The sequence below is a fragment of the Drosophila miranda genome, chromosome XR, assembly GCF_003369915.1.
Source record: "Drosophila miranda strain MSH22 chromosome XR, D.miranda_PacBio2.1, whole genome shotgun sequence".
In the NCBI taxonomy this organism is placed as follows: domain Eukaryota; kingdom Metazoa; phylum Arthropoda; class Insecta; order Diptera; family Drosophilidae; genus Drosophila; species Drosophila miranda.
The window spans coordinates 27,765,573-27,793,045 of NC_046674.1; the positions used below are offsets into that span (position 1 = coordinate 27,765,573).

General features: G+C 46.8%; 3 protein-coding genes across 3 annotated transcripts; all 3 read right to left on the reverse strand.

Moving 5' to 3' along the window:
- Positions 1-2,490: 2,490 nt before the first annotated feature.
- On the reverse strand, positions 2,491-2,951 carry LOC117186727 (transmembrane protein 170A-like). Its single transcript, XM_033387843.1, has one exon. It carries the CDS (start codon positions 2,915-2,917, stop codon positions 2,525-2,527), a length of 393 nt encoding a protein of 130 aa, XP_033243734.1. The 5' UTR covers positions 2,918-2,951; the 3' UTR covers positions 2,491-2,524.
- A 12,132-nt stretch (positions 2,952-15,083) lies between these two features.
- Positions 15,084-15,983, reverse strand: LOC117186725 (transmembrane protein 170A-like). Its single transcript, XM_033387841.1, has one exon. The coding sequence runs from the start codon at positions 15,663-15,665 to the stop codon at positions 15,273-15,275; it is 393 nt and encodes a 130-aa protein (XP_033243732.1). The 5' UTR covers positions 15,666-15,983; the 3' UTR covers positions 15,084-15,272.
- A 3,643-nt stretch (positions 15,984-19,626) lies between these two features.
- Positions 19,627-20,541, reverse strand: LOC117186724 (transmembrane protein 170B-like). The gene has a single exon (XM_033387840.1). The coding sequence runs from the start codon at positions 20,205-20,207 to the stop codon at positions 19,815-19,817; it is 393 nt and encodes a 130-aa protein (XP_033243731.1). The 5' UTR covers positions 20,208-20,541; the 3' UTR covers positions 19,627-19,814.
- Between the last annotated feature and the right edge of the window lie 6,932 nt (positions 20,542-27,473).

Sequence of the window (27,473 nt, forward strand, 5' to 3'; positions counted from 1 at the left end):
AAATGAAAATAAATAAAGGTAGCAAATAAACCTATGGAAAATGCTACAATGGAACTAAAACTATTTCCCCTTTATATGGCATGGCAACGGCTTTCCGTTCAAATTCTTCTACCGAAAACTTTTCCAGCTCAGTTGGTGCTTCTACATTGACAAGGTATATACCTAGCTGAGTCGAACTTAATGGTTCACTATAAAAACATCTAATGTTTATTCTACCTATAATAAAAATCTTTCCTTATTCCTCTTCAAATGACTCGATTTGAATAGGAACATCTCTTATAAAGGAAAAATGATCTGGCTTTCTATCTTTTAGGGAACTGTTCTGAATCTTTAAATTCTTGCCTACTAACAATACTGGTTCTTTACCGGGAGCAACGTACCTATCTTCGACTGTTTTTCCGAATATTTGTTCTAAGATATAAGTTGGCTTACGGACAAAATTTTTAAGAGTTTGAAAATAATTTTCAAAAGCGTAAGACGATCCTGAAATCGGGTTTCCGACTTGTTTTACAGTCTCTCTTACGTGAAGTAAGCCGGGAACATTGTAGGACATACTGTTTTCACCGAAAATAATAGGAAAGTTCTCAACAAACAGATTCAACGGATAGCTCTAGTCCCGCAGAACGGAGCCAGTCTGCAATCAGCTGGATTGCGGTGTCGCAATCTGCTTCGACGACGTCCAGGTGCTTGGCTACCACCGTCAGGGCGACATCATCTGCGTAGCAGGTTAGCTGACATCCGCCTGGAAGTGCTAATTTCATGACTCCATCGTAGGCCATAAGAGGGGACCCATCACTGATCCTTGGGGAACGCCTGCCGTTATGCCGTGAGTCTGCGCGCCGGCCTCCGTATTATACTCCAGCAGTCTCCCCTCGAAGTAGCTCCTTACGATTGCCTGAAGGTATTGGGGTACACCGCGCCGGTTAAGTGAGTCCAGGATGCACTCCCACTTCACCGTATTGAAGGCGTTCCTGATGTCTAGGGTGACAACCAGGCAGTATTCCTTCTTGCCGCCCTTCCATCGAGTTCCCTCCACTGCCTTGGAGGCTATGTCGACTACCCTGCCTATGGCGTCCACCGTTGACCTCCCACTCCTGAAGCCGTATTGGTTTGGTGAAAGTCCCCCAGCATCCTCGACGGCGTTGTCCAGTCTTCTACGGATTATCTGTTCCAGAGTCTTCCCCAGCGAGTCGATTAAGCAAATCGGTCGAAACGAGGAGGGATTGTGTATTCGGCTGGTATCGTATGTACAATTAGAGTAAATATTACAAGTAAGAGCTAAATATTTTACATTATTCCTCTGGTCGTATATAGTATATGTATATTTAAAAATCACAATATTCTTATACGCATATCTATGAATTTTTATATTTGTTGTCGAGCATCTTTCAAGATGTTCTGCGAAAAACGAATAAAAAAAGTATGATAATGATTACAAAAAAAAACGAGGTGGAACGTTGTGAGTTGCTGCGGACACCGCAACTCTACAGTTATACCCGATACTAAGTCAGTATGGCTCTCCTGCGGCAGACGCCGCTAATATTGAACCACACGACAAAGAGTGCGTGCGAGAGAGACAGAAAATCAGTCTGAGCGTGACGTCGGGCGCTGCGTAGCCACTGAAAATTGATTTCTTGCTTTTGGCTACAAAAATGATCCGATCTGATCCAGATTCAGCAATCTGATAGATATGGTCATTATCTATGATTCTGCGTTTTTAGTTTTCTCGAATGTGCAATATTGTGGATGCAACAGATTTTCGTCTTTTGTGGGGGCGGAAGGGAGTGGGGCGAAATTCTGAGATATACGTTTTATAGTGAGATCTAACAGAAGTGCGGATACCAAATTTGGTTACTCTAGCCTTAATAGTCTCTGAGATTTGTGGATGCCCCAGATTTTCGTCCTTTGCGGGGGCGGAAGGGGGTGTGGCGAAATTTGGACACGAAACGGTCAAGGTCCGATATCACAGGAGTGTGGATACCAAATTTGGTTGCTCTGGCTCTTATAGGTTCTGAGATCCTTGAACTCATATATTGAAATTGACAAAACCGACCATGAAACCTGTGTGTTAGAGAGAGACAGAGCGAGAAAGAATGAAGTTGTTTTCTTGATTCTGGCTATAATCATTATACGATCTAGTTCAGATTTTGCACTGTAAAAGATATGGTCATCCTCACCGATTCTGCGTTTGTGGTTTTATCGTATCTTTAAAAATGTGGATGCCACAGATTTTCGTCCTTTGTGGGGGCGGAAGTGGGCGGGGCGAAGTCTTTGAGCACTAGGCGCTGAAGGGGACGGACGGACGGACGGACGGACGGACAGACGGACAGACAGACGGGCTCAATCGACTCGGCTATTGATGCTGATCAAGAATATATATACTTTATGGGGTCGGAAACGATTCCTTCTGGACGTTACACACATCCACTTTTACCACAAATCTAATATACCCCAATACTCATTTTGAGTATCGGGTATAAATAGCAAGCGACGAACGTTCTATAATGAAATTTCAGACCATAATCTAGAGCGTGGCCAAGATTCGGGTGAAGCCCAGGCACGCCGAGACTATAGTCTGTCCAAGACCCCAGACCATTGCATAAATAGGCGACATGGGCAGGCTGGAAGCGCGATGCACAAATGCAATTACCGCACTGCTAATGATCCCACTAGAAGCCGGGGACAAGAATCCCATGACCAGAATTAGTATGGAGAAGAATCGACCGAATTTATGCTTTCGAAGCGTGACAAACGCCACGAGGGCGGCACAGGTGTGGATAAAAATGGATGAGAAGAGGGCCCACAGAAATAAGTGGTACCACATTTCGCGAAATGTGTTTAGTCGAGCCTGTGAGCGGAGTCCCATGACATCGGCGATGGTGTCCAGCTCATCGGTGTCATATGCTTCGGAAAACATGGCGATGCGCAATTTTCACCTTAAGTTTTGGAAGAATATCGGACTTGCTACTAATTACGTTGCTAACTATTGCTTTTCCGTTCCTCTGAGTTGGTCATTTGTGTGCTCTGCTGATTGATTTCTCCTCCGACACGGTCCGAGGGGGATTGTTCATGTCAATGGTGCTATCAAGTGAAGTTCGTAGACCAGGTGGATTATGCTTTAGTTCTGTTGACCTTTTGGCAGACTCGTACGATACTCACGCCCACACATGTGGCCACCTCACCCTCATTAGCTTGATTGTTGCTGTTGGCCGGAATGCACTTTCTGTGTTACTTGATTACATTAATATTTTTGCTGTTTCCTTTTTGTAAAGTTTTCTTTTGTTTCATTTTTTATTTTCGTAGCAATCGATTTGGCATTCAATACGCCCATTCAATAAGCGACTTGCTTGCGGCAGTGAATCTTCAAGTCATAATTTTTGGCCAGCCCTTTAGGATGGGGGCATGTGTGCCGTTCAATATTGTCCAAATAAAACACTGACATTGTCCGGCTTTCCTGGCTTTGGCAATAGCACCAGGTGTTGCAACTTCCACTGCGGCGGAAATAGACCTTCCCGCAGGCACTGCGTGAATGCCTTAGCAAACTCGTGAGGGTTGTATGCCATCGCCAGTTTTACCGCACGGTTGGGGATTCCATCAGGGCCTGGAGCCTTCTTGGCCTTTAAGCTTTGGGCCAGGGCGACGATTTCGTCCTCCGTGACAGGTTCGACCGAATATGCAGGCTGGTGTGCGACGGCACTGATGGCAAGACCGTGAGCCCCGGATGGGAACAATGCCTCAACAATCGTCCGCAACTGGTCAATCGTCGCTTCATTACCGTCTTGTAGGCACGTCCCCACGGATCCTTCTCGGCTGAGTCGCAAAGCTGCAGGAAGCACTCCCTCTTGCTCTCCTTGATAGCGTTCTTTGGCGCTTTTCTAGCTCCGCAGTACTCCGCCTGTAGCCTTGGCCAGCTAGTGCCACTCCTTCTGCGAGCCCGTTGATATCGCCTTCTAGCTAACAGGCAAGTGCGTCTGGCCTCCTGGATCTCGTCGTTCCACCAATAGGTCGGCGATTGCTTACCCTTGAATGGCCTCTTGCGACTCATACTGGCATCGCATGCGAGCAGTAGGGACTCCAAAAGCTGGTTGACCATCTGTTGAGCTGAGCCTCCGACCTCCATATGCCTCAGCGCCTCCAAGAACCTAGGAATCCGCATTGATTCGGGATTGTAGGCTGCTCTCCGGCTTGTCTGCGTTGCCCTGGTCAGTCTGCAACCACCTTCTTCGCCTATCGAGAACACCACTGCCTTGTGGTCGCTGGCCGTATAGTGGTTCCCCAGGCGCCAGGTGGACAGAGGGGAAAGGCTACTAGAGGCGAATGTAAGGTCGATGACTGACCCAGAGCCACCCCTGTTGAAGGTATTCGCGGTCACCTGATTCAACAATACTACGTCCAGCGCAGCGAAGGCCTCAAGCAGTGCGTGTCCCTTGTATATGGCGTCTGAGCTGCTGCTTCTGGAGATGTCGCTGCCCCACTCCTGGGCCCAAGCATTGAAGTCGCCAGCAATCACATTTGGTTTGTGGTGCCTGGCGTCGTCGGCCAATTCGTCCATCGCCGCAGCGAAGCTATGACGGCTCAAGCTTGGGGGGAGATAGCAGCTGTAAATCCATAAGTTCCCCAGTTTTGCCCTGACGAAATGTCGGAACTCAACGCACACTGAGGGCCGCAGAGGAGGCTTACCGCAAGCCCATATTGCTGCTTTGCCTGAGGAGCTTTGGACCCAGAATCCATCCTCGGGGGAAATGTAGGGTTCGCTAATTATGGCAACGTCCGATCTCATTTCACGCACCGACTGAGAGAGCAGATCTGTGGCAGCCTCGCAATGGTTTAGGTTTATTTGGTAAAACCTAACCATGTCCAGCGTATTGACTTGCCTTCTCTTTGGGTGCCATGGGGCACCTGTGGCTACCAGCTACGTGTGTGTGGGGCTTGCCCTTTCCGACACAAAGGAAGAATTTTGCCTCATTGTGGCAGTCGCATACCTTGTGCTCCGCAGACCCGCAGCGGAAGCACCACCCGCTTCTGTCCACAGAGCTTTTGCAATTTAGTGCAACGTGGCCGATCTCAAGGCACCTGAAGCACTTTAACGGCAGGTTTCGCTCCCGTATGCGGCAGACGGACCATGCCACTTTGACCTTTCCAACGGATAGCGCCTTCGTCGCAAGGGTCGCCGGCAGGCAAATAACAGCCCGCTGGGTACCACCGAAGCCTGGGCGCAAACTCTTAATGGCGTCCGCATCGAGAGTAATCCCCATTTGCTCGCTGAAGGCCTTCCTCACGTCCTCCGTGGTAGCCATCTCATCCAAGTCGAGAATCTCTAGCCTCGTCTGCTGGGTGAGTGCTCGCGCCTCCACCTTGCCTCCTAGGACAGTGCCTATGTCCTCGCGAAGCAGCTGCGCGGTCTCCTTCGAGGCGTCTTTGAGCTCCAATAGAAGAGCACCTTTGGCTGTGCGCTTCACTCTGCTCACACTCTCGCCAACCTTCTTCATCTTCCCGCTCTGGTTGCGGGTGACGAGGTTAAGGATCTCCGCGTAAGTCATTTCCCCTTTTGGCTCGATGATAATGACATCCGGACGGGGCCTTGGCTTCCGGGCGTGCGCTCTGCTCTTCACCTTCTCCCATTCACCTTCGGTAGGTGCAGCTGTTTCGGTCTTCCTTGCCGGTTGTTCGTGGGACTGCAACGTGGGATGGCCACTCATATTGTTTCTCCGCTTCGGCGAGCTCCTCGTCGGCTTGTCCAGTTTCCTTTTCGACGCATCGTGTTGAGGGGAGCACTGCGTCTCCTGATCACGCCGCTCCACCCTCTCCTTCCTCTGAAACTTTGCGTCGAAGCTGTGAAGCGCGGACTTTTGCATCCTCACCACGTTCTGCGCCAACTCTTTCATCTCCTTGTTGAGATAACGGGCGTCCCTCAGCATCTTCGATAAGTCCGTAGACTTTTCTAGACTTTTCTACCAGCGAAGCCAGGATCGCCCGCAGATCTCCGTCGGCCTTTGGTCCTGTACCGCTTTTGTCTGTGGAAGCACTGCTGAAGTCAAAGGGATTGACAGGGACTTCTGCTGGTGCAGACACAGTCAGTGCTGGCAGCACTCTAAGGGGCGCCTTAAGTGGAGTTCCGGTACCAAGGCTTAGCTGGGCCGGCTTCTCAACTGCCTGCTCCCTGGGCCAAATGCCTCGGGGCGTCTGCCACTGTGGTGGGGAACGCTGCAGGCTAGTTCTCCTCTCAAAGACCCGCTTTTCCTCCTCCTCCATTCTTCCTGTTTGTAATTGCCAAATACTCGAATTTGAAATTTGAAATTTAAAATTAGATAGAGATAGAGAAATGCGCCAAAACCAACGATCACCCCCTCTGGCCTATCTGCTCGTCTGCGTTTGCCCCTGCAACCAACTGGGAAGTCTCCGTCGCCAGCCACCATGCGCAGTGAGTACGGGACGCTGAAAGCCTGACTTGAACCGTCTTCTGTTTTGATTCCAGGCGTGATACGGATTTTGTTTGTAGAAAACTCGGAGCTCGCTTGCAAACACGACCGCACTTGGAAACTCAAACTGTGAAACTCCTGTCTGTCCGTCTGTCCGTCCGTCCGTCTGTCCGTCCCCTTCAGCGCCTAGTGCTCAAAGGCTATAAGAGCTAGAGCAACGACATTTTATATCCGGACTTTTGTGGTATGTCACTGTTACAAAAATATTTCAAAACTTTGCCCCGCCCCCTTCCGCTCTCACAAAAGGCGAAAATCTGTGGCATCCACAATATTGCACATTCGAGAAAACTAAAAAGGCAGAATCATAGATAACGACCATATCTATCCGATTGCTGAATCTGGATCAGATCATATAATTTTTATAGCCAAAATGAACAAATCAATTTGCACTGGCTACGCAGCGCGCGACGTCACGCTCAGACTGATTTTCTGTCTCTCTCGCACGCACTCTTTGTCGTGTCGTTTAATATTAGCGGCGTCTGCCGGAGGAGAGCCATACTGACTTAGTATCGGGTATAACTGTAGAGTTGCGGTGTCCGCAGCAACTCACAACGTTCCCCCTCGTTTGTAATGTTTTTGAAAAAATTAATAAATAGCCTTTAAAAACGTGTTCTGGAAACTTTCTTGCTATATTAATAATGAATCAATCTATGCAAAAAAAATTATTTCATATAAATCGGTAAGTTGGTTAAAAAGATATAGCGGTTTGACTTTTGAAAATTGTTGAACCTATTCAGTTGAGCGGCACTGTATGTATTTACGTATACATTGTATGTAGTTACATATATGAACATTCTTAAGGTATATCCTCTATTTATAAAGTCGAGAACCGACGGCGTTTACATAATTTTTATAATTTATAATCAAACTGTTTAAAATAAGGAAATAAATGTGTAATTATATTATTGTAATATTTTATATTTTGTGGTATAAATCAAACAAATAACAGCTTTTATTTCATTTCCCGCGCCCTAGTGTACCATACCCCCACCCCCTGCCCATTCTTAATTTATTTTGTGGCGGTAGGTCAGCTCATCAAAAGACCCAAAACAAGAACCAAACTCAAATTTCAGTTCTGGCGGCCAGCAATACTAAACACACGCACGCAAAGTACGTGAGAATGCATGTGCACCCATACACTAAAACATGCTGGTGGCAAAACAGAACCAGACCTGAGAGAGTTCAAAAAATCTGAAAAAGCATACAATCACATATTTTTGTCGAAACATATTGCGTGTGTACTAACACATGCAAAGATGTTCTCTCTGCGCTCTCTCTCTCATGATGACGTCCTCTGGGGTACTGAACGCGCTAGCCAGTGTGTGACGCTTTCGTTGTATGAACTGGCACATCTATATACTGTATGGTTAGTGGTATGACTCTCCTCTGGCAGAGGCCGCTAATATTAAACGACACGACAAAGAGTGCGTGCGAGAGGGACAGAAAATCAGTCTGAGCACGACGTCGGGCGCTACGTAGCCACTACAAATTGATTTCTTCTTATTGGCTAAAAAAATGATCCGATCTTATCCAGATTCAACAATCTGATAGATATGGTCATTATCTATGATTCTGCGTTTTTAGTTTTCTCGAATCTGCAATATTGTGGATGCCACTGATTTTCGCCTTTTGTGGCGGCGGAAGGGGGCGGGGCAAAGTTTTGAAATATTTTTGTAACAGTGACATATCACAGAAGGCTTTGAGCACTAGGGGCTGATAGGGACAGACAGACGGACGGACGGACGGACAGACGGACGGACGGACAGACGGACAGACAGACAGGGCTCAATAGACGCGGCTATTGATGCTGATCAAGAATATAGATACTTTATGGGGTCGGAAACGATTCCTTCTGGACGTTACACACATCCACTTTTACCACAAATCCAATATACCCCAATACTCATTTTGAGTATCGGGTATAAAAAGCATGCAAAGAAAGAGGCGAGAGAGCGAGATAGAAATACTCTAAACGGTTCTGCGTCGGATGCGGCGGCGCACGACCTCTGACGAGCCTGTCGTCCAGCAGGCAGAAAGATGTCAAAGCAAACGACAAAAGTTACACCAACACCAACAATTGTTAGATAATGTGAAGTCCCTAATTTTGCCTCTGCGCTGCTACCAGACAGAACAGCAACCAAACGAGAGCATGTATTTCTATCACTCGCTCCTCCCCTCGCACGAACCCGAACGTTTTCTTTCTCGCTTATATTTACGTATATACATCTTACGTACATATACAGTTATGTAGCAGCGCCAGCACACCGAGAGCTTGTGTAGAGCGCAGCCATTTTAGCATATTTTAAGACATAGCTAGAAATGGCTTATAAAATATTCAAAATGCTTTTACAAGCAATTTAGTATTTTATTTAAATACATTCAGCTTTTTTTTAGCGTTAGATGTATATTTCTTCTCGTCTGGATTTTATTTTTGCATACAAATTATTGGATCTAGTTTGTTGGGCTATTCTTAATGGGAGCACATAAACAAGAACTTTATTCGGAGGCTTCGTGTGTGGAATAGATGAATTCTCTTGTACATATCTGTTAATTTATCGCTAAAATAACCTAAAGCAAAAAAACCACAGCATTTTGAATTCCACGGGTCTTTGCCTAATTTTAAGTGTATTTATTTTCAGTTTTAGCCATTTTTGCGATTTATTTTTGAATCTAGCTCTGAATTTCTGGCAGCACTACTCGTGTAGAGCAGTTCTGCTTCCATGATTGTGTGTGTGCACAGCGCAGCGACAAAAAGGTATAAATACCGCAGTCCTAGAGGAACTGAGCCCTTGTTCATTTTTTCCTTCGTGGCAAGCACATCGTGAACTTGGACGTACATATACATATTATATTTTTTTGTTTCTGATCTTAAGTAAACGAAATATAGGAACGTAAAAAATTCGTGTCGGAATTAAACGTAGGGTAAAGAACAAACTTTTCCGGCGTTTTTTTTTTTATAATTTTGACACTAATCGTGCAGCATCAGGGTGATCCAGTGGTGCGGTGGTTGCGTGGGTTGCGGGGGTTTCCGTGCAGTTGGATGTGAACTTGAACAATTCTACTGCGGAATGCGCAGCTTTTTCTGCTTCTACGGCTCAAAAATAGAAGCCTAGTCAAACGGTTTCGTTTTTTGGGTAAAACTGAAATCTTACTTGTATTTTTAAGCGCCACAGTAAATGATACGTGCCGTGAAATCGGAGGATTTGTCTGCTGGATGAAGCCAAGTCGAGATGGGCCACATGCGTTCATTCGGCACCCTCATTAACGCTGTGCAGCAGGATAGGGTGGACCTGCATACAACCACGAGGATGAGTAAGCGGATCTTCGGGAGTCCTGGTGCTACAACGGGACTCCTCTGTGGAAACCCGACGAGGAGTTTCTGTTCACCGATATGTGCATATGTACATATGTATGTATGTATATTCCCTGCAGTAGGGGTCATCGATGACTCAGCTGCTGACACGTCGATGACCGCGTCACTACCCCCGATGACATAGTTGATACGCTGAGCTGTTGATCCTAGGGCATAAATGATGACATTGTCATCGAGCATAAAAATCATGCACTTAATAAGCAATGATTTTTCCCGAAAAATCATGCATTTTATAAAGATATGCCCGATTCGTAATTCAATTACGCCTACGGACTAAACACCTCCATTTTATGCATTTAAAAATAAGCAAAAAATATTACAAATGAATATAAATAAAGGTAGCAAATAAACCTATGGAAAATGCAACAATGGAACTAAAACTATTTCCCCTTTATATGGCATGGCAACGGCTTTCCGTTCAAATTCTTCTACCGAAAACTTTTTCAGCTCAGTTGGTGCTTCTACATTGACTAGGTATATACTTAACTGAGTCAAACTTAATGGTTCACTATAAAAACATCTAATGTTTATTCTACCTATGATAAAAATCTTTCCTAATTCCTCTTCAAATGACTCGATTTGAATAGGAACATCTCCTCTTATAAAGGAAAAATGATCTGGCTTTCTATCTTTTAGGGAACTGTTCTGAATCTTTAAATTCTTGCCTACTAACAATACTGGTTCTTTACCGGGAGCAACGTACCTATCTTCGACTGTTTTTCTGAATATTTGTTCTAAGATATGTGTTGGCTTACGGACAAAATTTTTAAGAGTTTGCAAATAATTTTCAAAAGCGTAAGACGATCCTGAAATCGGGTTTCCGACTTGTTTTACAGTCTCTCTTACGTGAAGTAAGCCGGGAACATTGTAGGACACACTGTTTTCACCGAAAATAATAGGAAAGTTCTCAACAAACAGATTCAACATTTGCGAGCAGAGTAGTCTATATGCACAGTGCAGCAATATAAACACATAGTACTGCGCTTCATGGATTGTATCTTTAAGAGCTACAATCCCAGTATACAATAAGAATTTCCTAAACTCAGTGCTTTTCCAGTTTTGAAGCTAAAAATGTTCTGGGCTTCCGTGCCAACTCCCTGGGTATATGACTTCGCATTGATGTTAATATTTCGGAAATCGTAACTTTGTTTTGTTTTGAAATTTTACTTTTTACTTTATTATAAAATATTCTTTCCAAAAATTTTCGCATTGCACCCAATTCTACAAGACGCATGCAATCTAGGGGAACTTGGGTTATCATTAGGACCCCAAGCTTTTCAAAAGCGGACTGAACCGTTAAATAATCACTGCTATGGTGCTTTAATTTCATTGGTAGCAAGGGGTTTTGCTACTTATATTTAAACTTAAATTTAAATAATAAAATAAAATAATGAAATTAAATAAGTAATTTACGGCTTGCCATGTATCATTATATCATAGATGTAATCGTACAAAAATCGTTATCGTATCGTTATATCGAATCTCATTATCTTAAGCATTCAAACAAATATCGAACATACATGAGTGTTTGAGACATCCCTTAGAGCTGTGACTTCTATAAGAAAAGGGACATAAAACAAGAGACTACATCTAGGGCTTTAAATATTGCAAGGATATTGGATACTGAAGAACAGTTAAAGCATTGACAGAAATACAGGATACTTGTGAGACAAAGATACGTTTTCTCATGATATTGCTACAGGTCAAGTCTACTTCTGTCAGTGATGCCATAGTTCCATAAACTTCTGCATTGCAACAGGAAAACGTACTTTTGCACATCATAAAATCAGAAATAGGAATCACAAAAACCATTTAATCACAACTCTAAGCAACTCTAACAAGTGGGCATTGCGTTGAACATTTTTCCGGTGTGGAGGCACTTTCCAGACCCACTGTAGGCGCACATGAACGTGTGAAATGTGATTAGCTGGCTAGCGTTGAGCTTAAAGACTAAAGGCGAGAATCTTTCACTGCTGCGGATGCTGCAACTGTTGAGGCGGTGGCTGCTGATGTGTGGCTGGTGGTGGCGGTGACGGCAGTGCCACAGAGGGTGGCGGTGGAGGTAGCGCCGCCGATCGCATGTGCTGCATATGGGCCTGCGATGCCATGTGCTGGAACATGTTGCAGTGCTGCTGCTGCTGCTGTTGCTGCTGCTGGTGGGCAGTGAAGTGGTGCTGCTGTGGCTGGGCGGGATTCACATCGGGCGCTGTCTGCAGTATGATCTCCGGCTCCAGGTTGAGAGCCATATCCTGATCCTGATCGTCCTACGCGTGCTGCTGGCACCGTAGCGATGCCAGATCCATACAAATTATTGGATCTAGTTTGTTGGGCTATTCTTAATGGGAGCACATAAACAAGAACTTTATTCGTAGGCTTCGTGTGTGGAATAGATGAACTCTCTTGTACATATCTGTTAATTTATCGCTAAAATAACCTAAAGCAAAAAAACCACAGCATTTTTTATTCCACGGGTCTTTGCCTAATTTTAAGTGTATTTATTTTCAGTTTTAGCCATTTTTGCAATTTATTTTTGAATCTAGCTCTGAATTTCTGGCAGCACTGCTCGTGTAGAGGAGTTCTACTTCCATGATTGTGTGTGTGCACTGCGCAGCGACAAAAAGGTATAAATACCGCAGTCCTAGAGGAACTGAGCCCTTGTTCATTTTTTCCTTCGTGGCAAGCACATCGTGAACTTGGACGTACATATACATATTATATTTTTTTGTTTCTGATCTTAAGTAAACGAAATATAGGAACGTAAATATACGTGTCGGAATTAAACGTTGGGTAAAGAACAAACTTTTCCGGCGTTTTTTTTTATACCCGGTACTCGAAGAGTATAGGGGTATATTAGATTTGTGGTGAAAATGGATGTGTGTAACGTCCAGAAGGAATCGTTTTCGACCCCATAAAGTATATATATTCTTGATCAGCATCAAAAGCCGAGTCGATTGAGCCCTGTCTGTCTGTCCGTCTGTATTGTATATTTCTGTATAATCAATTAGAGCTACTTATAGTTTAAACACAATTGCTTTGCTCATTGTTGCCTGATATATGTGTATATAGTATGTATCCATGGATGCAGATCCCAAAAACAACAAAATCCTGTAATGATAGTTACAAAGCGCGAAAATTGAGCAAATTACACAAAGCACTTGACTTTACACACCTATAAAATAAAACTAGTATACCATTACGCTTAGAGAAGACAGACGGGGAAACGGGAGCAAACCATTTACAATATAGGGACACAGTTCTGAAGAAGAAGAAGCTGCCTTATTGGCTAGATAATACCGCGAGTAGAAAGCATGCCAGGCCACGGGGAGGGAGGATAACCGGGGAGGATAATAAATTATGTAAAACTTTACACGGTTCACAAATCTATACATTGCTACTTAACTTAAACGAACGACTTGGATAATTGTCACTTGTTATGCATATATGTGTATGTGTTTTTTTTTGTTTTTTTTTTTTTTTTTTTCTGTATTAACTCTTAATTTTATTAAATTTTATAAGCCTGGGACTTAACTATAGCTAGACAGGGAGCTGTATTGAGTTGGAGAGACCGGCAGGAAGTTCCGGGTCTCTGCGGGACGGCCGCAAAGCAATGCTTCGCAGGGACCATGGTTCCTCCTAGCCACTCTCGTTCCTTCGGCGCTCGCACCTACGCAGCTCCTTCATGGCGCCGGCTGCAAAGTTGCTCCAGGCCGACCATACCATGGGGTCTTCCACAATCGCCTCGATCAAGTTGTTCGGCGTGAGCTGCCCGCCGGCGGCTCGCCACAACTCCTCCCTAATAAGTGAGAAGCGCCCACATTGAAAAATGATGTGCTCAGCGTCTTCAGTGGCGTCGCCACACCACGAGCAGTTCGGCGAGTCCTCGTGGCCGAACCTCCAAAGGTAATGGCTGAAGCAGCCGTGTCCGCTCAGAAGCTGTGTGGAATGGAAATTGACCGCACCGTGTCGCCTGCCGATCCAATATCGGACATCCGGAATCAGGCGGTTCGTCCACCGTCCGTTATCAGAGCCGTCCCAGCGGCTTTGCCATACTCTGAGGCTTCCTTCACGGGCCTGCTTGCGCGCGTCTCTCCTTGCCGCGCCGGCCCGGATGGCTTCGGCCACGGCCCTCTCCTCAAGCACCAGAAGGTCGATAGGTAGGACACCCGCCAGTACTAGGGCAGCGTCGTCGGATATGGTCCGAAAGCCGCAGCAGATCCGGAGCGCGCAGAGGCGATGAGTGGCTTTTACGCCCCTAGCGTAGCTGGCAACTTTAATGCCATCCGCCCATACGTCTGCTGCGTAGGTCATGGCTGAGCGGACTACGCTGGTCAGCAGAATCCTCCTCTCCTGCTTCGGGCCACGGGTGTTCAGCAGTATTCGGAACAGCGCCCGACTCGTGTTTGCCGCTTTCTCCTGGACGTAGCATAGGTGTTCACGGAAACTGAGCCTGGTGTCGATCATCACGCCCAGATACCGAATGGCTCGTTTCGACGATAGTCTCTGGTCGCCAACCCTGATGTGAGCGGTCTCCACAGTCGAACGGGTTCTCACCAATACTGCCTCGGTTTTATGAGCGGCTAGCTCTAGTCCCGCACAACGGAGCCAGTCTGCAATCAGCTGGATTGCGGTGTCGCAATCTGCTTCGACGACGTCCAGGTGCTTGGCTACCACCGTCAGGGCGACATCATCTGCGTAGCAGGTTAGCTGACATCCGCCTGGAAGTGCTAATTTCATGACTCCTGCCTGCCGTTATGCCGTGAGTCTGCGCGCCAGCCGCCGTATTATACTCCAGCAGTCTCCCCTCGAAGTAGCTCCTTATGATTGCCTGAAGGTATTGGGGTACACCGCGCCGGTTAAGTGAGTCCAGGATGCACTCCCACTTCACCGTATTGAAGGCGTTCCTGATGTCTAGGGTGACAATCAGGCAGTATTCCTTCTTGCCGCCCTTCCATCGAGTTCCCTCCACTGCCTTGGAGGCTATGTCGACTACCCTGCCTATGGCGTCCACCGTTGACCTCCCACTCCTGAAGCCGTATTGGTTTGGTGAAAGTCCCCCAGCATCCTCGACGGCGTTGTCCAGTCTTCTACGGATTATCTGTTCCAGAGTCTTCCCCAGCGAGTCGATTAAGCAAATCGGTCGAAACGAGGAGGGATTATGTATTCGGCTGGTATCGTATGTACAATTAGAGTAAATATTACAAGTAAGAGCTAAATATTTTACATTATTCCTCTGGTCGTATATAGTATATGTATATTTAAAAATCACAATATTCTTATACGCATATCTATGAATTTTTATATTTGTTGTCGAGCATCTTTCAAGATGTTCTGCGAAAAACGAATAAAAAAAGTATGATAATGATTACAAAAAAAAAAATAGCAAGCGACGAACGTTCTATAATGAAATTTCAGACCATAATCTAGAGCGTGGCCAAGATTCGGGTGAAGCCCAGGCACGCCGAGATTATAGTCTGTCCAAGACCCCAGACCATTGCATAAATAGGCGACATGGGCAGGCTGGAAGCGCGATGCACAAATGCAATTACCGCACTGCTAATGATCCCACTAGAAGCCGGGGACAAGAATCCCATGACCAGAATTAGTATGGAGAAGAATCGACCGAATTTATGCTTTCGAAGCGTGACAAACGCCACGAGGGCGGCACAGGTGTGGATAAAAATGGATGAGAAGAGGGCCCACAGAAATAAGTGGTACCACATTTCGCGAAATGTGTTTAGTCGAGCCTGTGAGCGGAGTCCCATGACATCGGCGATGGTGTCCAGCTCATCGGTGTCATATGCTTCGGAAAACATGGCGATGCGCAATTTTGACCTTAAGTTTTGGAAGAATATCGGACTTGCTACTAATTACGTTGCTAATTATTGCTTTTCCGTTCCTCTGAGTTGGTCATTTGTGTGCTCTGCTGATTGATTTCTCCTCCGACACGGTCCGAGGGGGATTGTTCATGTCAATGGTGCTATCAAGTGACGTTCGTAGACCAGGTGGATCATGCTTTAGTTCTGTTGACCTTTTGGCAGACTCGTACGATACGAGTCCACACATGTGGCCACCTCACCCTCATTAGCTTGATTGTTGCTGTTGGCCGGAATGCACTTTCTGTGTTACTTGATTACATTAATATTTTTGCTGTTTCCTTTTTGTAAAGTTTTCTTTTGTTTCATTTTTTATTTGCGTAGCAATCGATTTGGCATTCAATACGCCCATTCAATAAGCGACTTGCTTGCGGCAGTGAATCTTCAAGTCATAATTTTTGGCCAGCCCTTTAGGATGGGGGCATGTGTGCCGTTCAATATTGTCCAAATAAAACACTGACATTGTCCGGCGGCTTTCCTGGCTTTGGCAATAGCACCAGGTGTTGCAACTTCCACTGCGGCGGAAATAGACCTTCCCGCAGGCACTGCGTGAATGCCTTAGCAAACTCGTGAGGGTTGTATGCCATCGCCAGTTTTACCGCATGGTTGGGGATTCCATCAGGGCCTGGAGCCTTCTTGGCCTTTAAGCTTTGGGCCAGGGCGACGATTTCGTCCTCCGTGACAGGTTCGACCGAATATGCAGGCTGGTGTGCGACGGCACTGATGGCAAGACCGTGAGCCCCGGATGGGAACAATGCCTCAACAATCGTCCGCAACTGGTCTGGGTCAGACGGCGACCCCGCGTTGCTGCCATGCATTCGCTTCATTACCGTCTTGTAGGCACGTCCCCACGGATCCTTCTCGGCTGAGTCGCAAAGCTGCAGGAAGCACTCCCTCTTGCTCTCCTTGATAGCGTTCTTTGGCGCTTTTCTAGCTCCGCAGTACTCCGCCTGTAGCCTTGGCCAGCTAGTGCCACTCCTTCTGCGAGCCCGTTGATATCGCCTTCTAGCTGACAGGCAAGTGCGTCTGGCCTCCTGGATCTCGTCGTTCCACCAATAGGTCGGCGATTGCTTACCCTTGAATGGCCTCTTGCGACTCATACTGGCATCGCATGCGAGCAGTAGGGACTCCAAAAGCTGGTTGACCATCTGTTGAGCTGAGCCTCCGACCTCCATATGCCTCAGCGCCTCCAAGAACCTAGGAATCCGCATTGATTCGGGATTGTAGGCTGCTCTCCGGCTTGTCTGCGTTGCCCTGGTCAGTCTGCAACCACCTTCTCCGCCTATCGAGAACACCACTGCCTCGTGGTCGCTGGCCGTATAGTGGTTCCCCAGGCGCCAGGTGGACAGAGGGGAAAGGCTACTAGAGGCGAATGTAAGGTCGATGACTGACCCAGAGCCACCCCTGTTGAAGGTATTCGCGGTCCCCTGATTCAACAATACTACGTCCAGCGCAGCGAAGGCCTCAAGCAGTGCGTGTCCCTTGTATATGGCGTCTGAGCTGCTGCTTCTGGAGATGTCGCTGCCCCACTCCTGGGCCCAAGCATTGAAGTCGCCAGCAATCACATTTGGTTTGTGGTGCCTGGCGTCGTCGGCCAATTCGTCCATCGCCGCAGCGAAGCTACGACGGCTCAAGCTTGGGGGGAGAAAGCAGCTGTAAATCCATAAGTTCCCCAGTTTTGCCCTGACGAAATGTCGGAACTCAACGCACACTGAGGGCCGCAGAGGAGGCTTACCGCAAGCCCATATTGCTGCTTTGCCTGAGGAGCTTTGGACCCAGAATCCATCCTCGGGGGAAATGTAGGGTTCGCTAATTATGGCAACGTCCGATCTCATTTCACGCACCGACTGAGAGAGCAGATCTGTGGCAGCCTCGCAATGGTTTAGGTTTATTTGGTAAAACCTAACCATGTCCAGCGTATTGACTTGCCTTCTCTTTGGGTGCCATGGGGCACCTGTGGCTACCAGCTACCAGCTAGAAAGCATGCCAGGCCACGGGGATGGAGGATAACCGGGGAGGATAATAAATTATGTAAAACTTTACACGGTTCACAAATCTATACATTGCTACTTAACTTAAATGAACGACTTGGATAATTGTCACTTGTTATGCATATATGTGTATGTGTTTTTTTTTTTTTTTTTTTTTTTTCTGTATTAACTCTTAATTTTATTAAATTTTATAAGCCTGGGACTTAACTATAGCTAGACAGGGAGCTGTATTGAGTTGGAGAGACCGGCAGGAAGTTCCGGGTCTCTGCGGGACGGCCGCAAAGCAATGCTTCGTAGGGACCATGGTTCCTCCTAGCCACTCTCGTTCCTTCGGCGCTCGCACCTACGCAGCTCCTTCATGGCGCCGGCTGCAAAGTTGCTCCAGGCCGACCATACCATGGGGTCTTCCACAATCGCCTCGATCAAGTTGTTCGGCGTGAGCTGCCCGCCGGCGGCTCGCCACAACTCCTCCCTAATAAGTGAGAAGCGCCCACATTGAAAAATGATGTGCTCAGCGTCTTCAGTGGCGTCGCCACACCACGAGCAGTTCGGCGAGTCCTCGTGGCCGAACCTCCAAAGGTAATGGCTGAAGCAGCCGTGTCCGCTCAGAAGCTGTGTGGAATGGAAATTGACCGCACCGTGTCGCCTGCCGATCCAATATCGGACATCCGGAATCAGGCGGTGTGTCCACCGTCCGTTATCAGAGCCGTCCCAGCGGCTTTGCCATGCTCTGAGGCTTCCTTCACGGGCCTGCTTGCGCGCGTCTCTCCTTGCCGCGCCGGCCCGGATGGCTTCGGCCACGGCCCTCTCCTCAAGCACCAGAAGGTCGATAGGTAGGACACCCGCCAGTACTAGGGCAGCGTCGTCGGATATGGTCCGAAAGCCGCAGCAGATCCGGAGCGCGCAGAGGCGATGAGTGGCTTTTACGCCCCTAGCGTAGCTGGCAACTTTAATGCCATCCGCCCATACGTCTGCTGCGTAGGTCATGGCTGAGCGCACTACGCTGGTCAGCAGAATCCTCCTCTCCTGCTTCGGGCCACGGGTGTTCAGCAGTATTCGGAACAGCGCCCGACTCGTTTTTGCCGCTTTCTCCTGGACGTAGCATAGGTGTTCACGGAAACTGAGCCTGGTGTCGATCATCACGCCCAGATACCGAATGGCTCGTTTCGAAGATAGTCTCTGGTCGCCAACCCTGATGTGAGCGGTCTCCACAGTCGAACGGGTTCTCACCAATACTGCCTCGGTTTTATGAGCGGCTAGCTCTAGTCCCGCACAACGGAGCCAGTCTGCAATCAGCTGGATTGCGGTGTCGCAATCTGCTTCGACGACGTCCAGGTGCTTGGCTACCACCGTCAGGGCGACATCATCTGCGTAGCAGGTTAGCTGACATCCGCCTGGAAGTGCTAATTTCATGACTCCTGCCTGCCGTTATGCCGTGAGTCTGCGCGCCAGCCGCCGTATTATACTCCAGCAGTCTCCCCTCGAAGTAGCTCCTTATGATTGCCTGAAGGTATTGGGGTACACCGCGCCGGTTAAGTGAGTCCAGGATGCACTCCCACTTCACCGTATTGAAGGCGTTCCTGATGTCTAGGGTGACAATCAGGCAGTATTCCTTCTTGCCGCCCTTCCATCGAGTTCCCTCCACTGCCTTGGAGGCTATGTCGACTACCCTGCCTATGGCGTCCACCGTTGACCTCCCACTCCTGAAGCCGTATTGGTTTGGTGAAAGTCCCCCAGCATCCTCGACGGCGTTGTCCAGTCTTCTACGGATTATCTGTTCCAGAGTCTTCCCCAGCGAGTCGATTAAGCAAATCGGTCGAAACGAGGAGGGATTGTGTATTCGGCTGGTATCGTATGTACAATTAGAGTAAATATTACAAGTAAGAGCTAAATATTTTACATTATTCCTCTGGTCGTATATAGTATATGTATATTTAAAAATCACAATATTCTTATACGCATATCTATGAATTTTTATATTTGTTGTCGAGCATCTTTCAAGATGTTCTGCGAAAAACGAATAAAAAAAGTATGATAATGATTACAAAAAAAAAATAGCAAGCGACGAACGTTCTATAATGAAATTTCAGACCATAATCTAGAGCGTGGCCAAGATTCGGGTGAAGCCCAGGCACGCCGAGACTATAGTCTGTCCAAGACCCCAGACCATTGCATAAATAGGCGACATGGGCAGGCTGGAAGCGCGATGCACAAATGCAATTACCGCACTGCTAATGATCCCACTAGAAGCCGGGGACAAGAATCCCATGACCAGAACTAGTATGGAGAAGAATCGACCGAATTTATGCTTTCGAAGCGTGACAAACGCCACGAGGGCGGCACAGGTGTGGATAAAAATGGATGAGAAGAGGGCCCACAGAAATAAGTGGTACCACATTTCGCGAAATGTGTTTAGTCGAGCCTGTGAGCGGAGTCCCATGACATCGGCGATGGTGTCCAGCTCATCGGTGTCATATGCTTCGGAAAACATGGCGATGCGCAATTTTGACCTTAAGTTTTGGAAGAATATCGGACTTGCTACTAATTACGTTGCTAATTATTGCTTTTCCGTTCCTCTGAGTTGGTCATTTGTGTGCTCTGCTGATTGATTTCTCCTCCGACACGGTCCGAGGGGGATTGTTCATGTCAATGGTGCTATCAAGTGAAGTTCGTAGACCAGGTGGATTATGCTTTAGTTCTGTTGACCTTTTGGCAGACTCGTACGATACTCACGCCCACACATGTGGCCACCTCACCCTCATTAGCTTGATTGTTGCTGTTGGCCGGAATGCACTTTCTGTGTTACTTGATTACATTAATATTTTTGCTGTTTCCTTTTTGTAAAGTTTTCTTTTGTTTCATTTTTTATTTTCGTAGCAATCGATTTGGCATTCAATACGCCCATTCAATAAGCGACTTGCTTGCGGCAGTGAATCTTCAAGTCATAATTTTTGGCCAGCCCTTTAGGATGGGGGCATGTGTGCCGTTCAATATTGTCCAAATAAAACACTGACATTGTCCGGCGGCTTTCCTGGCTTTGGCAATAGCACCAGGTGTTGCAACTTCCACTGCGGCGGAAATAGACCTTCCCGCAGGCACTGCGTGAATGCCTTAGCAAACTCGTGAGGGTTGTATGCCATCGCCAGTTTTACCGCATGGTTGGGGATTCCATCAGGGCCTGGAGCCTTCTTGGCCTTTAAGCTTTGGGCCAGGGCGACGATTTCGTCCTCCGTGACAGGTTCGACCGAATATGCAGGCTGGTGTGCGACGGCACTGATGGCAAGACCGTGAGCCCCGGATGGGAACAATGCCTCAACAATCGTCCGCAACTGGTCTGGGTCAGACGGCGACCCCGCGTTGCTGCCATGCATTCGCTTCATTACCGTCTTGTAGGCACGTCCCCACGGATCCTTCTCGGCTGAGTCGCAAAGCTGCAGGAAGCACTCCCTCTTGCTCTCCTTGATAGCGTTCTTTGGCGCTTTTCTAGCTCCGCAGTACTCCGCCTGTAGCCTTGGCCAGCTAGTGCCACTCCTTCTGCGAGCCCGTTGATATCGCCTTCTAGCTGACAGGCAAGTGCGTCTGGCCTCCTGGATCTCGTCGTTCCACCAATAGGTCGGCGATTGCTTACCCTTGAATGGCCTCTTGCGACTCATACTGGCATCGCATGCGAGCAGTAGGGACTCCAAAAGCTGGTTGACCATCTGTTGAGCTGAGCCTCCGACCTCCATATGCCTCAGCGCCTCCAAGAACCTAGGAATCCGCATTGATTCGGGATTGTAGGCTGCTCTCCGGCTTGTCTGCGTTGCCCTGGTCAGTCTGCAACCACCTTCTCCGCCTATCGAGAACACCACTGCCTCGTGATCGCTGGCCGTATAGTGGTTCCCCAGGCGCCAGGTGGACAGAGGGGAAAGGCTACTAGAGGCGAATGTAAGGTCGATGACTGACCCAGAGCCACCCCTGTTGAAGGTATTCGCGGTCCCCTGATTCAACAATACTACGTCCAGCGCAGCGAAGGCCTCAAGCAGTGCGTGTCCCTTGTATATGGCGTCTGAGCTGCTGCTTCTGGAGATGTCGCTGCCCCACTCCTGGGCCCAAGCATTGAAGTCGCCAGCAATCACATTTGGTTTGTGGTGCCTGGCGTCGTCGGCCAATTCGTCCATCGCCGCAGCGAAGCTACGACGGCTCAAGCTTGGGGGGAGATAGCAGCTGTAAATCCATAAGTTCCCCAGTTTTGCCCTGACGAAATGTCGGAACTCAACGCACACTGAGGGCCGCAGAGGAGGCTTACCGCAAGCCCATATTGCTGCTTTGCCTGAGGAGCTTTGGACCCAGAATCCATCCTCGGGGGAAATGTAGGGTTCGCTAATTATGGCAACGTCCGATCTCATTTCACGCACCGACTGAGAGAGCAGATCCGTGGCAGCCTCGCAATGGTTTAGGTTTATTTGGTAAAACCTAACCATGTCCAGCGTATTGACTTGCCTTCTCTTTGGGTGCCATGGGGCACCTGTGGCTACCAGCTACGTGTGTGTGGTGCTTGCCCTTTCCGACACAAAGGAAGAATTTTGCCTCATTGTGGCAGTCGCTTACCTTGTGCTCCGCAGACCCGCAGCGGAAGCACCACCCGCTTCTGTCCACAGAGCTTTTGCAATTTAGTGCAACGTGGCCGATCTCAAGGCACCTGAAGCACTCATATTGTTTCTCCGCTTCGGCGAGCTCCTCGTCGGCTTGTCCAGCTTCCTTTTCGACGCATCGTGTTGAGGGGAGCACTGCGTCTCCTGATCACGCCGCTCCACCCTCTCCTTCCTCTGAAACTTTGCGTCGAAGCTGTGAAGCGCGGACTTTTGCATCCTCACCACGTTCTGCGCCAACTCTTTCATCTCCTTGTTGAGATAACGGGCGTCCCTCAGCATCTTCGATAATTCCGTAGACTTTTCTAGACTTTTCTACCAGCGAAGCCAGGATCGCCCGCAGATCTCCGTCGGCCTTTGGTCCTGTACAGCTTTTGTCTGTGGAAGCACTGCTGAAGTCAAAGGGATTGACAGGGACTTCTGCTGGTGCAGACACAGTCAGTGCTGGCAGCACTCTAAGGGGCGCCTTAAGTGGAGTTCCGGTACCAAGGCTTAGCTGGGCCGGCTTCTCAACTGCCTGCTCCCTGGGCCAAATGCCTCGGGGCGTCTGCCACTGTGGTGGGGAACGCTGCAGGCTAGTTCTCCTCTCAAAGACCCGCTTTTCCTCCTCCTCCATTCTTCCTGTTTGTAATTGCCAAATACTCGAATTTGAAATTTGAAATTTAAAATTTGGGGCCCGCGCGATTTTCCGGTTGGCGCTCAACTTTTAAACTGGTTGGCCGATCTGGCAACCCTATGACTGTCCTACGCTGTCCGGCAGCTCCGTGCTGTAAGCACCTCTGCTCGATCAGCTGATCCGTGAATATAAATCGAGGCAAGTGAAGCGATTTGAGTGAAAGTTGTTTTTATTTTTCCTACCACCAACACGATGGATAGAGAAATGCGCCAAAACCAACGATCACCCCCTCTGGCCTATCTGCTCGTCTGCGTTTGCCCCTGCAACCAACTGGGAAGTCTCCGTCGCCAGCCACCATGCGCAGTGAGTACGGGACGCTGAAAGCCTGACTTGAACCGTCTTCTGTTTTGATTCCAGGCGTGATACGGATTTTGTTTGTAGAAAACTCGGAGCTCGCTTGCAAACACGACCGCACTTGGAAACTCAAACTGTGAAACTCCTGTCTGTCCGTCTGTCCGTCCGTCCGTCTGTCCGTCCCCTTCAGCGCCTAGTGCTCAAAGGCTATAAGAGCTAGAGCAACGACATTTTATATCCGGACTTTTGTGGTATGTCACTGTTACAAAAATATTTCAAAACTTTGCCCCGCCCCCTTCCGCCCTCACAAAAGGCGAAAATCTGTGGCATCCACAATATTGCACATTCGAGAAAACTAAAAACGCAGAATCATAGATAACGACCATATCTATCCGATTGCTGAATCTGGATCAGATCATATAATTTTTATAGCCAAAAGGAACAAATCAATTTGCACTGGCTACGCAGCGCGCGACGTCACGCTCAGACTGATTTTCTGTCTCTCTCGCACGCACTCTTTGTCGTGTCGTTTAATATTAGCGGCGTCTGCCGGAGGAGAGCCATACTGACTTAGTATCGGGTATAACTGTAGAGTTGCGGTGTCCGCAGCAACTCACAACGTTCCCCCTCGTTTGTAATGTTTTTGAAAAAATTAATAAATAGCCTTTAAAAACGTGTTCTGGAAACTTTCTTGCTATATTAATAATGAATCAATCTATGCAAAAAAAATTATTTCATATAAATCGGTAAGTTGGTTAAAAAGATATAGCGGTTTGACTTTTGAAAATTGTTGAACCTATTCAGTTGAGCGGCACTGTATGTATTTACGTATACATTGTATGTAGTTACATATATGAACATTCTTAAGGTATATCCTCTATTTATAAAGTCAAGAACCGACGGCGTTTACATAATTTTTATAATTTATAATCAAACTGTTTAAAATAAGGAAATAAATGTGTAATTATATTATTGTAATATTTTATATTTTGTGGTATAAATCAAACAAATAACAGCTTTTATTTTATTTCCCGCGCCCTAGTGTACCATACCCCCACCCCCTGCCCATTCTTAATTTATTTTGTGGCGGTAGGTCAGCTCATCAAAAGACCCAAAACAAGAACCAAACTCAAATTTCAGTTCTGGCGGCCAGCAATACTAAACACACGCACGCAAAGTACGTGAGAATGCATGTGCACCCATACACTAAAACATGCTGGTGGCAAAACAGAACCAGACCTGAGAGAGTTCAAAAAATCTGAAAAAGCATACAATCACATATTTTTGTCGAAACATATTGCGTGTGTACTAACACATGCAAAGATGTTCTCTCTGCGCTCTCTCTCTCATGATGACGTCACTCTGGGGTACTGAACTCGCTAGCCAGTGTGTGACGCTTTCGTTGTATGAACTGGCACATCTATATACTGTATGGTTAGTGGTATGACTCTCCTCTGGCAGAGGCCGCTAATATTAAACGACACGACAAAGAGTGCGTGCGAGAGGGACAGAAAATCAGTCTGAGCACGACGTCGGGCGCTACGTAGCCACTACAAATTGATTTCTTCTTATTGGCTAAAAAAATGATCCGATCTTATCCAGATTCAACAATCTGATAGATATGGTCATTATCTATGATTCTGCGTTTTTAGTTTTCTCGAATCTGCAATATTGTGGATGCCACACTTCACTGCCCACCAGCAGCAGCAACAGCAGCACTGCAACATGTTCCAGCACATGGCATCGCAGGCCCATATGCGGCACATGCGATCGGCGGCGCTACCTCCGCCGCCACCCTCTGTGGCACTGCCGTCACCGCCACCACCAGCCACACATCAGCAGCCACCGCCTCAACAGTTGCAGCATCCGCAGCAGTGAAAGATTCTCGCCTTTAGTCTTTAAGCTCAACGCTAGCCAGCTAATCACATTTCACACGTTCATGTGCGCCTACAGTGGGTCTGGAAAGTGCCTCCACACCGGAAAAATGTTCAACCAAATGCCCACTGTGCTTAGAGTTGTGATTAAATGGTTTTTGTGATTCCTATTTCTGATTTTATGATGTGCAAAAGTACGTTTTCCTGTTGCAATGCAGAAGTTTATGGAACTATGGCATCACTGACAGAAGTAGACTTGACCTGTAGCAATATCATGAGAAAACGTATCTTTGTCTCACAAGTATCCTGTATTTCTGTCAATGCTTTAACTGTTCTTCAGTTTCCAATATCCTTGCAATATTTAAAGCCCTAGATGTAGTCTCTTGTTTTATGTCCCTTTTCTTATAGAAGTCACAGCTCTAAGGGATGTCTCAAACACTCATGTATGTTCGATATTTGTTTGAATGCTTAAGATAATGAGATTCGATATAACGATACGATAACGATTATTGTACGATTACATCTATGATATAATGATACATGGCAAGCCGTAAATTACTTATTTAATTTTATTATTTTAATATAAGTTTAAATATAAGTAGCAAAAACCCTTGCTACCAATGAAATTAAAGCACCATAACAGTGATTATTTAACGGTTCAGTCCGCTTTTGAAAAGCTTGGGGTCCTAATGATAACCCAAGTTCCCCTAGATTGCATGCATCTTGTAGAATTGGGTGCAATGGGGTAATATAGAAAATGCTCAACAAATGTTGAATCTGTTTGTTGAGAACTTTCCTATTATGTTCGGTGAAAACAGTGTGTCCTACAATGTTCCCGGCTTACTTCACGTAAGAGAGACTGTAAAACAAGTCGGAAACGCTTCGTCTTACGCTTTTGAAAATTATTTGCAAACTCTTAAAAATTTTGTCCGTAAGCCAACACATATCTTAGAACAAATATTCAGAAAAACAGTCGAAGATAGGTACGTTGCTCCCGGTAAAGAACCAGTATTGTTAGTAGGCAAGAATTTAAAGATTCAGAACAGTTCCCTAAAAGATAGAAAGCCAGATAATTTTTCCTTTATCAGATATCCGATTCTCTTTCGTAGTGATCAGACGTGTTTTTGTTTTGCGCTCCGCATTTTTTCCTTTTGTTTTGAATAAACAGCCGGTGTTTTCCTAACTAAATTCTAATTATACTTTCTAACCAGACAACAATCTGGAAACCTATTCATGCCTTTTGATTTGTGTTAAAAAATTATTTAACTTTTTATTTTTCGGCGTCGGCTTGTGCTTGTGCTTGTGTTTGTGTTGTTGCAGTGAGTGAGTACGCATTACATTGCATTGCAGTCCGCTCTCGTCTGGTAGCTTTTGTTGTTTTATCACTCTCTCGCTATCACCTTAACCCCAAAAAATTATAGAGGTATAGCAAAGTTATCCGCTATTCCTAAAATGTTTGAGAAGGTTTTAACTCCGCACTTGCAACATCTCTGCAAGTCACTTATATCTCCAACTCAGCATGGATTTATAAGGCGGCGATCAACCACCACGAACTTGTTAGAGTTTACCTCTTTCATTATTAAAGGCTTTCAATGTAACTTACAGACGGATGTTATATACACCGACTTTAGTAAAGCATTTGACTCTGTAAACCATTCCCTTTTAGCGCATAAACTTGACCTTTTAGGGTTTCCGCCCAACCTCCTGAGATGGATTTCTAGCTATCTTTGTTCTAGGTCTCAAAGAGTCCTCTTCAAAAACTCCCTCTCTTTACCAGTAAAGGTTTCTTCGGGAGTACCACAAGGCAGCCATCTAGGCCCCTTACTCTTCACACTCTTTATTAATGACTTACCTTCAGTATTAACATACTCTCGAGTACTTATGTATGCGGATGATGTTAAACTCTGTGTCCAGTACAAGGACATTTCATTTCATTCTCGCTTGCAATCCGATCTCAATAACATTCAGTCATGGTGTTGTGCAAACTTGTTACACCTTAATGCCTCGAAATGCAAAGTTATGACATTTCATCGTTCTAGCCCTTTGTTGGCTCCCTACACCCTATTTGGTGGTTCTCTTGAGAGAATTACCCTGGTGGATGATCTGGGTGTTATGTTAGACCCCAAGTTAAAGTTTTCCGAGCACATTTCTACCATGGTAAATAAGGCCATGGGCGTGCTTGGGTTTATAAAGAGGTGGTCAAAGGAATTTGACGACCCTTATATAACAAAGACTCTCTATACCTCGCTTGTTCGTCCGATCATAGAATACGGCTCCTGTGT